The sequence below is a fragment of the Vidua macroura genome, chromosome 19 (assembly GCF_024509145.1).
Source record: "Vidua macroura isolate BioBank_ID:100142 chromosome 19, ASM2450914v1, whole genome shotgun sequence".
Taxonomy (NCBI): Eukaryota; Metazoa; Chordata; class Aves; order Passeriformes; family Viduidae; genus Vidua; species Vidua macroura.
The window spans coordinates 4,621,407-4,634,228 of record NC_071589.1 but is presented as its reverse complement, the minus strand read 5'-3'; the positions used below and the strand labels follow the sequence as shown (position 1 = coordinate 4,634,228).

Below are 12,822 nucleotides of genomic sequence, written 5' to 3'. Positions count from 1 at the left end.
ATAGTGTGACGTGGTAGGGACCTCAGACTCTGCGGCAAGTGGCATCCACGTTCCTTGGTTGGCAAGAACGGCCCTCTGCCAGCACAATGCAGAGGGCACACAACAGCAGAGCAGGTCAAAAGGGCAGGAAGGGAGAGGTTTCACAGCTCCTTTCACTTCCCTCCTGCAAAAAACCCCACAAACACAACAAAAGCTTTTATTTTCCTCCTCCTCTTAATCAGAACAAAGGCCAGACTGCAGCAACAGGCTTTGAGCTGGCCAAGTTCTGCTCAAAGTTCTGCTCACTCTATCCAGCAGAGTCCCATCAGACAGTGCAGTTCTGAGACACAGAAGACTTTGACAAGTCACCTTTACCAAGATTTCTCCTGCTTACTTCTGGTCTAATGAAATTACAGGTATGTAGCAACAGCCCCAGCACTGCCAGGCTGCTGGCAGCCTGCCACAAGTTGCATTAGAGCTGGGGAGATCATGTGTCTCTCAAAACCCAGACAGCAGGAGAGGAGATTTTCCCCTTACACCAAGTTGCTCCAGTAAAACATTTAGTATTTCATTTTCTAAATTCAGATCCTTGGCTTTGGAAACGAGAAAAGGCTTTTATTGTGCTGTCCTTCCCCCACAGGAGGATTCAGGTGGACTGTGGAGCTCAGAGGAGCAGGAGTTGCCTCCAGTCAGCAGGAACCTTTGCTCTGTGTCAAAGGTTTCTCATCACATGCGTGAGCTCTCTGCACAGAAAGTCACCCATGAGGAAGTTATGTGATTTAGTCTGTCTGCTCCCAAACTGGATAGGGCAGAGCAAAGCCCCATGGCAGGAAGCCCTGGAGCTCATCTAGGCACACCCCTGATTATTCTCTGCTTTGGTAGGAGCATAAACACCAGCATCATGTGCAAAACATGTCCCAGGTAGGATGGGCGGGTGACTCAGTGGGGATAAAAAAAAGTCCTGCAAATGAGGCCCAGTTTAGCAACTTCAACTAACTTTGGTAACAGGCTGAGGACACAGTGGTTCACCTCTGTCAGCTCAGAGTAACAAGCAGACAACTCTGTGCTGCAGTGAGAAGAAGGGAAAGCATTGTGTCAGAGCCCTGGGATGCAGCCAGAACTCTGGGCATGAGAAAAGCTGGCACCTGCTTCCACTGCTCAAGCAGAGAGATAAGGACACTGCTTTGTCCAGCAAGGTGAGAACAAAAGGCAGCACTAATCCAACTGGGGTGGCAGATCCCAATTGTATGCCCCCCACAAACCAGCATTCCTTCCTCCCTCTGCCTTTTCTTGCCCCACAGGCTTGGCAGGAGCATTTACCTTGGATGGAGATGAGTACTTGAAGGAGACTGGATTTACTGGTCCACCTTTCTGTCCCCTGAAATGCAAACACAAATATGTTAAAGGGCTGAAGCACCATCAGTTTGCTCTGTGACTATTGTCACATGAAGTGAGGCCCCAGTTGTTCTGCATTCCTGTTGCCGACATCCTGTGGCTCACGGCAGGAACAAGGAACTGACTCCAGGAGCACGTGATGTGCTGGTGTCCCATCTCAACAACACATCTCTCCGTTATTTTTTTACCCACACCACATCCCCTCAGGCCAGTTCTGTCTGGAACTGTGTAACCTTACACACCAGCCATCAATTCCAAGCCCTTCCCAGCTGCCCTGTCCTGCTCAAAACCTATTTCCCTGGCTCTGCTTATTCCAAGTCTCCAGCTGGACTCTGTACCATGCTACATGCTTTGTCCACAGTGTGGAAGACAGAGCCCTAACCCATAAGCACACCCCATGCTGGTGTTGGCATCTCTGCTATGGCTGGACTGACCACAGACTTCTCATTGAGGAGAGACAGTTGAGCCAAATACAGACCCAGAAAAAGCCAAACTACACCAGTTATCTGCTCCAGACACCTCAACCAGTGCCCAAAGCCCAAGCCACCCCAGCTCAAGCACCACCCAAGAGAGAAGTCATCCAGGTCTGGTAGGAAGTGACTTGTTCCAAAAGCAGCCCAGCACAACCCCTGCTCCCCAGGGACAGGTGGAGGACAGCATTACCTTGCCTATCCAGGTCCCCAGGAGGCTGACACACACTTTGCCATTGTCGTACAGGTTGGGATTCAGTCTCCCACTGCACTGGGAGAGGTAGCGGAAGAGAGGCGGCACAGCGGGGTAGATGTTGGGGAGCTGGATGTCGAAGAGGAAGAGGCCATCTTCATAGGGTGTGCGTGTGGGCCCTTTAATAAGTGCTGAGAAGAGATCCTGTGGGGAGAGGCAGGAGGTCAGGCACTGGGAAACACCCTCTTACCCTGGCAGAGCTGTATTTACACGCAGGGAGACTGGGGATGTGATTAACTTGGCCCTTTCAAGTGTCAGCTCAAGCAACACATCTCAGGGCACCTTCCCCCGCCAGAAGTTGCACCCTGAGAGCAAAGTGAACCTTTGCAACTGGAACAGGGCTTCGAGGAGGGCCAAAAATCCCAAATTTACTCTCTGCTGACACAGCCCCTTCCTGGCTGCCCACCTGTCTTCCCACTCAGCACCCAGAACAGGCTCTCCCTGCAATCAGCAGCTCCTTTTTTGCCACCCTGACTCAGGGAATGCAAAAGCAGCAAAAGCAGCCATTTTGGGTAATTACAGCCCTGTTTCACATGGTGCACACATTCCTGCAGCTCTAATGCAAAGGATTAGGGCTAAGCAGGGAATTCCAAAGACAGGGATCTGGATGCTGAGCCCAGCACTACCACAGAGGCATCTGAGAGCAGGCACTTGCCATTCGATCCTCGAAGGTTTTCACCATGATGCCATCGGGCAGGGAGGTGGCCAGCAGAGCCATCTCCTTCCGCACGGTGCTAAAGAACTTCTTGGCTTCTGGGGGCTGGAACTCCATTTTCTTGAAGGCATGGGAATCTGTGGGACAAGGAAGACAACAGAATTACAGCTTGCCTTTGAAAACTGCCACAGGTTCCTCGTGAAGGCAAATCTACCCATGTGTAATATGAATCATGTGCAAGAGAGGAGTTAACTTGCTTTGGTGCTGAGCCAGGAGGCAGGAGAGATTATTTCCCACACAGTACAGCAACCACAACTTGCATCTCCTGTTCTCACTGTCTCACACAACACTGTCCCCTGTGGCCCAGCAAGGAAACTTGTCCCACAGCTGGGACAATCCCACAGAGCAATGGCCCTTTCCCTGCCAAGCCTAAGCACAGCTCCCCACTTTCCCTTGCCCACACCCGCAGCTTCACAACAGTCTGGCCACCTTTCCCACCCAGGTCTGGCCTGGTTGGAGCACCTTGGGCTCTACTGTCACCCATGTTCCATACAGCCAGATGCTCTTTTTTATCTCTGGCCACTAGCCCTGGTGACAGTGAATAAGGAAACCCACTCACTGAGGACACCCAGAACAAGGACACCAGCTGTTTTTGCTCTGCTCCTCAACCAATTCAGCCTTGGAAAAAAAAAAAAAAGCCTGAACAAACCCTGCAACTTGCAAGGAAATGTCTGCAGTGGAAAGCAACTGATGTCTGCAGCCCTCCAATGTTAGTCACCACCCTGGGAAAGAGGGAAGCACGCTTTTGGGGCTTGGGAAGGTGCAAGAGTGCCTAGAGATGCTATCTAAAAGCCATGCTGAGGTCCCAGAACACACTGTGCTACAGAAGTTGGCTTAATTTCTCTTCTCTAGTTAATGAGCTATGAAAATGACTAAGAAGAAGAGAGAATACAGAATCCAAAAGGTTTGAGGCATAGGTTTTGGATAAAGAAACACTGCAGGACAGCAGAGAAGGACTGAGTATCCCACACTCACCTGGAGCATACTCCAACACAGAGAACACTTCTCCCTTGGCACTGGTGAAGGTGACTCCAGGCTTCCCTCCACTCTGCTGGCAGAGCACTGGTGTCTCACTGGGCCACTCTGACCTCACTGGTGTCTGTGCCTCTGCTTTTTCTTCCTTCTTCTCTGTCTCTACCATGGCTTCCATCTTTTCCTCCTCAGCAATAGCCACATTATCCAAGGTCTTCTTTAGATTTTCCTGCAGCTTTTTAATATCATCCAAGAACTTCTTCTCTCGAGTGGGTTTTTCCAGTTCCACAGTTGGGGAGGTGGGAGAGCCAGTCAGCAGCTGCTCCACAGTCATATTTTTCAGGCTTTCCAAGATCTTGATGGCCTCCTTTAGTTCCCGGAAGCTCTTTGGGGCTCCATCCTTGCCAGCTTTCTCTGTAGCAAGATCTGCAACTGCCATAGCCACAGCTCCCTGGACTTCTTGTTCTACTTTTTTCACCTCCTCTGCTGCTGGTTCCTCAGGCTCAAAGTCCTCAATTTTTGGGTGGTCATCTTCCATGAGGCCATTATCTGTCTCCCAGCTGTCACTTTCATCCTCCCACTCTGAGGATGCCCCGCTGGTGCTGCCGTCAACAGAATCATAGTCTGACTCCTCAATTTCTGATTCAATATTGTACAAGTGCTAAAGGAGAGCAGAATTACACGAGACTTAGGCTGAAGCACAGTTTTAGTTGTTTTTAAAAGTAAGTAATGAAAAAGGAGTTTCCATTTGGAATTGGTTGGGCTGTTTAAACCCATTCCATCTATACTGGCACAGATTATGAAACCACACAGTCCCATCCTCCACTTTTCCAACTATGGCATTGGGGGTAAAACTAGGGCAATCTCTAGATGGGCTGCAGTCCTTCCAGTGCCTGGGATCCAGCCCTGGAGAGCAGGCAGGTGTCCCACAGCTACCTGGATGCCCCAGGGTTTCAGAACACAGAGCTCAGAAGGTATTTGGTATCATGTGAGGAATTGGTATTTCTGGTCCTGCTTCTGCACCAGCAACTGTGTTGGCACAGAGCCCTGGTTTGGCTGCCTCCACACTCTGTCCTTCCACAGAGACAATGCTGGAACCAGGAACACATTCCCATAGCAGCTCTCCTCTCCCGTGGCACGCACTACTTGCCAACAGAGCCTTGCTAGACTGCTTTAGCTGTTATATGTGGCTACTGCTTAAAATTCAGCTAGGACAATGGAGCCTCACCCAAGTTGCTGAATAAGCTCTTACATAAAATGCTCTCTTCCCTCTCACTACTGGAGGCTGAACACATCCCCACTCCATCCAGCCTCACCTCCTACAACTTGCTTTTGCACATGCGGCATCTCAGGAGGTCCCTCTGCAGAGGTTACAGACCTCCTCCAGCTTTAAGCACCAACACAGAACCAGGGGAGCAAGAACACCTTTACAGGGCTGTGTTTGCAGTGACAAGATGGGAGCATTGTATCCACAAGCTTCTGATACTTGAGTGACAGCCCAAGAATCCTCTTAATCTTGCAAGATATGACCCCAGAGGCTAAAGCACTGGGACCCTCAGTCATCTTGTCAAAGCCTTCAAGTGAACCAGCACTGTTGAGCCAGTCCTGTGCCACCCTGAGACAGGCAGCTAGCAGAGGTTAGCTGGGTTCAACACAAGTGACTGCAGGCATGAAAAGCCATCAAAACTCACTCCCCTCAAAGCTAATCCAAATCTGAGTTGGAAAGTTAATTAGCCTGTTATGCCATCTTTATTTTTAGAGCTGTGAAAAAGCACCCAGACAGCTCGTCCCTGGGCACATGGTCAGGCATTGATAAATCATGGTTTTACCAACTGATAATTCATGCTTCTGACATTTCTCTAACTCCCATAATTACGCAGAGGAGCAGAATCGAAGGGACTGGCGTGACACAGCAGGAGCTGCTGCAGAGCCCTGGCACTGCAGTGTGAGAACAGCCCTTTGTGGAGCACGCATCAGACCTCTGATTGTGCCTGTGATCCAAGCACATGTGACAAAGGGGAAGGGAGACAGCAGCCTGCTTTGTACGCCCCAGTCCACTGCCACAGTGCAGGCATTGACTATTCTACTGTAATTAATGCAGAGCTGCTTGGTTTAAAAAGGAATCTTGCTCAAGTACATTGTACTTGCTAAGGCATCTCTGCAGTGGAGGCAGTGGTTGCTCTGTCAGTGACAGAATGGGACTCTACAGCTGTAGGTTGTTTTGTATCTTTAGGCTGTCTGCCTTCATTCCAGGCAACAAGGAGAGAAGACATGGGATGAAACTCTATGAGGAGTAGCAAGCATGAGTACAAGACATTACAACAAAAGCCTTAAAAGAACCCCAGACAAATCGGCAGGGTGCAGTGGATTAGCAGTGTGGCTGCATCTGTATTTTTCAGCTTGCACTCAACCCTTTCCCTCCCTGCCCTGGGATAAGATTTGAGTCTGATCCCTAGGTTAGCTAAGGTGACAATTTGTGGATCTGGCCCAGCTTCTGGAGGAGCTTCTTTAGCAAAAACCCCACTATGGTGGCATTTCACAAGAGAGACAGAACATGCAATCATCTTTTGGCAGTGCCCTGGTTGGGCAATGCACTAACCCGGGCTCCAGACAGAACCAATGATCCCTGAGCTCTGCAAAGCACCAGGTGCTGCAGGCTAGGAGCAGGGCTGTGGGCAGAGCTGGGAGACACTTGTTAATGCAAAGAGAACCTGTCCAGGCTTTCCTAATCACTAGATTAGAGAGTAGTTATGACCAACTAGTTGCCCAGACCTCCTGACAAAAGGATTTGCCTGTGGTAACAGAACTGGAAAGCCACCCTACCATATGGGACTGCACCAATCAACAGAGCAAGAGTCCCTCACCCAGTGAATTTCTCTGCACACAGGATTTAAACCCACATCTTGTCACTCAGCTAAGAATTACAGTGATATTGGGAGCTGGAACAGGACCTCACCTGAGGCAGAATGATAGTCTTGGAATTGTCAGCCCACACCACTTCCACCTTGCTGCTGACATCCACACGAGCCACCTGTCCGACCGAAGGCTGTGGAGACAAGAGTGGTTTGTCAGTCCCTTTTCTTCCCCAGGCACTTCAGTGCAGAGCAGAAAGGATTTGAGAAACATATTCCCCAGCTGGAGAACCACCTAGAGCAACCTGCATCCTACGTACAGAAACCACATGCCATGGAGGTGGGGAGAACTGTTCTCCACAAGGAGTGGGGGTGCTGGTCTGGCAGGAGATCCTGATCTTTGACAGGAGCAGTGGCCTTTCAGTGCCAGCAAGGGACAGGTCTTCTGTGGAATGGGGGTGCCCTCTAGTGGGGTGCCCTCAGCCCCCCCAACACCCAGCACCAGGGGCTCCTCAGAGAGCATAGGCATGAACAAACAAGCCACAGTCTTGCAGGGTGTGCAGGCAAGGAGCACCTTGCCCTGCAGCAGGTTATTTAGGTCAGCTGAGCAGGCTGGGATGTGTTTCATGCTGTAAGAGCCACACTACATCTTTTAACACTTTTTTAGGGCAGTAGGCTCAAAAGCTGGAGGTACCTCCAGGGGTGTTTCCTCTACAATATAATTTGTTCCTTCTTCCCTCAAGGAAATCAATCAGCTCAACAAAATTAACATGAACACAGCTCAGTTGCCATAGCTGAACTCCAGTCTTCTGCTGCCAAGTGAAACCGGTTTCATGACAAAACCACCTCATGGTTGCTCAGGAGCCCACAGAATATCCTTTTATTACAAGTAACTCTGAAATCCTAAGCAAGAGCTCTATGAAAAGCCCTCAGGCATATGTTCAGTTCTTGTCTCAGCTTCACTCTTGCTCTGCTGCAGACTGTCATCAAGGTCAAAGGATTTCAAGGTTGCATCTCCACCAGACAGAGCTCTGATGTGTTACTCATGACAGCAGGGGACACCAATACAAAACCAGGAAGCTAGGGAGTTTATTTCGGATGCCCATGTGGGGCCTGTGGTCACCGTGCCCAGGACCCACCTCGTCCTCCTTGGCCGCGGCTCCGTCCGAGTTGCCGATGCGGATGACGATGTCGGTGGTGCGGAAGCGAAAGTCGGGGTGATCGGCGATGTCGTACACGCTCACATCCTCCTCCTCCCCGATCAGCTGCACGGAGACACAGTGCAACACGTCAGCCCCACGAGGCTGCACTGACCCCCAGAACACACCTTCAGCCCTCCAAAGCACTTTGAGTTTTATTTGATCCCTTTTCAGCTGCTCCAACAGCCTGCAAGGGGCTGCTGCTGTCCCTCTTTGTCACCTCATCCAGTCACATGTGGATCAAGGCACAACAGAAGGAAGCAGATATTCTGTCTCATCTGCTCACCCTCACTTTTACCTCAGGGTCCATGTCACCATGATGAGGAGATGTGCAACCACAGTGTTTTACTCCCTTCTGAACACCCAGATTTCTCAAAGCAGTTCACTGGGGCCCAAAGGGCAAGAGCTTACTTTTGAAATTATCCAATGCAACAGGGAGTATATGACAAAAAACCTTGTCATTTAATGGGAAACATATTTCCTTTGATTTCTCCTGGAGAAAGAGAGCTAGGAGCTCATGAATTATGAGTAATAAGTGAAGCACAACCCCAGGCCAGACACATGTTCTGCTTCTGCATGTGAAGGGCCCTGCTCAGTTATGACAATGTGGCCTGGCAGGCTAAGACAAAGCAGTGTCGAGGCCCCCTCTCAGCTCCAACTAGACTGCAGTCTACCAAGACTCTGGAAAATAGAGCATTCCTATAAATCCCAAGAAAAAGGCATTAGGGTAACTATGGGCAATAGTACCTGGCAGAGGCAAGCACAACAAGGTGCAATAGATTGATCCTCTTTCTATGAACCATGCAAAGACATGGGGAGGAAAAATTCTTATAGTGAACTCAATAATCAATTGTCTGTGACAACTTTAGCAAAAATATTCATCCATACCAGAACCTGATGATACCACAGGATGTAAATTATCTGCCTGGTCTTTGCCACCTCACAGGCATCTACAAGTATGAAGTGACATCACCTCTAGCTAAGTCTCCCATGCCCATAAGCACTGCTCCCTTCCTCAAGGACACACAATCAATGCGGAGTTGATTTCCAGGCTTATCTGTGAGGTTTGTGTTATTTTGTGGCTGCTTTCTCTTCGCTGGTTGCAGCAGGCACTGGCTCCTGCACTTACCTCCACATCATCTCCACTGGGTTTCAGCTTGAACCACTTCACCACACAGGTACGACCGATGTGGTCCCCAGACTGCACCACTCCATACAACCCAGGATCCTGGGAGCTCTGAGCTATTGGTCACAATGGTAAGGAATAAAACAGACAAATCAGGCAAAGGAGCACAGACTTTGCTCAGTGACTGAGGCTGTCAGCTCCTGGGCTCTCATGGCTAAAGCCTTCCACTTGTGAATGGCATGAGGAAAAACACTTCTTCCTACACAGTGAGAATTGTTGCCAAACTAGAATGGTAGAGCTGGAACTGACGGGTAACTTTAGTTTCCACAGACTACGTGTAACCCAGAAGACCAGTCAGACATTACTCATCAGAAATGGCCACATAAAACAGCCTCTCTTTATGCTAAGCCAGCTTTCCTGCTTCCCAGCCTGAGTGTCTTCTGGTCCCCACTGCTGAGGGTCTATCCTTGCTAGAAAAGGAGCTGAGAGCCAAATGGCATCATCAATATTTCATATCAAAAAAACTGTAAGTCTCCTTGAACTTGTCCTGTGGCCCTCACTAGCATCACCAATTGTTTCGGTGAAGAAAAGGGATTCAAGAAGAGGCCTCTGGATCCCAAAACTCTCAATGAAAAAAAACATGAGGGTCATGGTAAATCAACCATACAGAGAAAACAGCCTGAGGTAAGCTGTTTGTTTCTCCCCTCACTCTGGGACTGAGCTCAGAGCTGTTGGCACTTTCAAGGTGGGCAACTCCTGCTCAGCAGGAATACTGAAAATCCTAGTTTGGATCCTTGGTATTTATTCTTTCCACATCCTTCCTGTTGTCATAGTTCACCTTTGTTATGTAAATAATGGTTCTCTGCTGCCATTCCCACCAAGACAGCTGAATCACTGCTGTCCCTGTCAGGTGCCCACCCCAAGTGAGCACTAACAGCTACAGGGCAAATTAGGGGAATCCAAACTGAGCCATACTGTGCAATTAAGAGCATTGTTCTGACATCCAATACCTCTTTTGTCCACCACAAAATCGCCGGGGCAGAACTCATTGTTGTCCAGGTGATGGACAGGGATCAGCTCATTGGAGCGGATGTTTGTCTCCACGGTGCCATCCTGCCACATCACATCAGCTGAAGTCATCGTGGTCACCACTTCCACAGCAACCCTGGCAGCACACAAAGGCAATGAGTTGCCAAAGGGAACATCAGGGATCAAGATGGACCTCAGCACCACAAAGGTACACAGATCAGCAGGCTGGGAAGCAAGTCAGGAAACCCCGTGTAGAACACATGGACACAGCTACGCAGCAGGCTTTGTTTTGATGGGTTCTCAACCCCTGCAGGTGTTACATTGCTGAAGGAGGACTGACTTTTCAGGAAGCTCCTGCTGAGTTCACTTTTATTCCTATGGAGGCAAATTAACATCTACTAGGACCCACTTTCTGCCCCTGACAGAAGCATGACAGGAGCTTCAAATAGTTTGAAGCTTGAGATCTTCTCCACTGGAGCACCTTCCAGCTCTGAGGAGTCTTTGAAATTAGAAGAACACATGACTGGAAAGATAAATTATCACAGCCCTTCCAGAGAGAAAAAAAAAACAAAATAAAAAGAGGCTACACACTGAATGTGGGTAAAGCAAAAGGATTTTTTCTAAAAGGGAAAAATGTCCTTCCCAGCTGTTCAAACATATACGTGTCTCTGCAGCACAGAAATTAAATCCAAACACGCCACAATTGACCACATGCTGGTTCTCTGCTGTGGGGCTTGAGGAGGCAAAGTGCTTGGGCAGGAGAGACAGCCTAGCTGGACACTCTTCTAATGAGCCCTCCACTAATTTCATCCCTCCTACAGCACATAACAAACCAAATCCTACAGAACAGAACAAACCAAATCCCACACTGGCTTTAAATCTTTCCTCTACTTTGCTGGCCAGGCCTTCCAGAATAACAGAAGTGCTGGATTTATGTTGGTTTCAGAACCAAATCAGAAAGAAGATACAATAGGCAAATACAGCTGTTTGCCCCCAGCCCTGTTTTTATTAATGTCAGACAAATATTTTTAAATGGAAACAAGATGAAGTTTTTAGCAGGGCCAGCACTCAACAGTAGAAATTATGAGAGAAGGGTCTGTAAGAGGCCACGTGTGTGTGTGATCCACAACAAGATGGTTTCTGGGGGACATAGGACATGTCTGGTGGACATAGGACATGTGCTGCTGAGGATGGGAGTGGAAAGGCTGTGCAAAGAAATGAGGCTCTCTTGTCTGCAGCAGTGGCTTCAAACAAAAATCAAAACTTGATGTTAATAAAAATCCCTGTAATACCCTCACTAAAAGATATCCAGCGGTCTGTGTGCTGCACAGAGAGCTGCAGCAGGTCACTCACTGATGGCAAAGCCACATGCTGAGCTGGCCCCTGCAGCCAGGCTGCCCAGGAACTGACACATCACATGTGGTGACCAAGTGCAGGCAGCCCAAGCACTGGGCATTTCTCAGCAGTGCCTGGCAGAACATCTCTGATGACCAGAGAAACATCTGATTCCTCAGCACCCCAGAGGAATATTCAACAGCACTGGCCCCTCACACTGAGCTGTGCCCAGCTGCCACAGTACCCTTCACAGCATCAGCTGGGGGCTCTCAGTCTGTGCTGAAAAAGCCTCTAACCCCTACTCTGTGTCATGGTTATCTCTGCATCTCCTTGTATGGAGCCGCCCTGATCCAGCACTGGAATTTCTTGGGGCTGGCACAGGGATTTCTCCCCACTGCCTGTATGGTACAGGGAGTCACCAGGTGCCCCAGCTAGCTCTCCTTAGCAAAACCTTCAGTAAAACAGAGACACTCAGCGGGGGAGTGAGACATGAAGAGTGAACCGAGAATCCGCTCCCAGGAACTCTATCACACACTCCCATTTTTTCTCACACTTGGAGCTCTGCTGGGCTTTGTGACCTTCAAATCTAATTTCTCCAGAACTTACAAGGACTACAAGAATCACTCACAGGCAAGGCTAAATACCTACAAAAAATGCAAATGAAGTTCATGACATTCTCAAACTAGTGGATCTCTTGAATAATCTCTGATAATGTCACTTTCCTGGGAGAATTCTCATGTTCTCTTGCACCAATTGATGCAGAATCTGTACACAACTAAGCAGCTCAGTGAAGCCTGAAGACAGGCAGACCACTTGTCAGATGTCCTTGCATCCCATGAAAACAGTTTAAACATTCCTAAGTTAAAGGCCAAAACTGCTGAGATCCAGTTTTATCTAGAAATGGGCAGATACATGCAGTGCTCCCTCCCCCAAGCTACTGAAATCAATTCCTCCAAGGCTCTCAAGGAGTGAGTGTAATTTATTAATTAAAAAATCCTAGTATTAAGAAGTATACTGCTGGCAAAAATTGCAGATCTCTGCAGAGCAGGGCCAGGATAAGAGAGACCATGGCAGTACTACCACCTGCCAGCTCAGAGCTCCATGCTGCTCTGGAGACAGCTCTCTAGGATAAGCTGTCCATTCCTAGCATGGTTTCTGCAGAAGCTGCCAATAAGGTAACCAATTAGTGTCATGTTTAAGCTGTGTGATCTTTATTCACCTCTTTCCCTGCACACAGAGTCTAGCAGAGCACAGATATGCTGTCGATGCCCCGAGGCACAGCTGAAATGGAATAGCATCAGTGTCAGGTCACATGGCCCCAGTTTCATCAGAGGCTGGACTGAGACCAGGCTGATTCCACACAGGCCACTGCACAGTCATCACAAGATAATTGCTGTCAGTTACTACCAAGTGGTGCCCAAACTCCCCATCATCCTGCACCTGAGTTCAGGTGGTGCTTTACAGCTGAGCACTTGGGAAGGGAGATTTTGGCAATTA

At 49.0% G+C, this 12,822-nt stretch overlaps 1 protein-coding gene across 1 annotated transcript in view; it reads right to left on the bottom strand.

Annotated features, from left to right (window-relative positions):
* The window catches only part of UBE2O (ubiquitin conjugating enzyme E2 O), a 62,677-nt gene that overhangs the window by 3,921 nt on the left and 45,934 nt on the right, over positions 1-12,822 (bottom strand). The window contains exons 10-17 of the mRNA XM_053994684.1: positions 9,972-10,126; positions 8,965-9,077; positions 7,776-7,901; positions 6,741-6,830; positions 3,788-4,445; positions 2,753-2,889; positions 2,038-2,241; positions 1,300-1,357 (exon numbers count right to left, since the gene is read on the bottom strand). Coding sequence (XP_053850659.1) covers positions 1,300-1,357; positions 2,038-2,241; positions 2,753-2,889; positions 3,788-4,445; positions 6,741-6,830; positions 7,776-7,901; positions 8,965-9,077; positions 9,972-10,126 — 1,541 coding nt within the window. The remainder of the gene's footprint in view (positions 1-1,299; positions 1,358-2,037; positions 2,242-2,752; positions 2,890-3,787; positions 4,446-6,740; positions 6,831-7,775; positions 7,902-8,964; positions 9,078-9,971; positions 10,127-12,822) is intronic.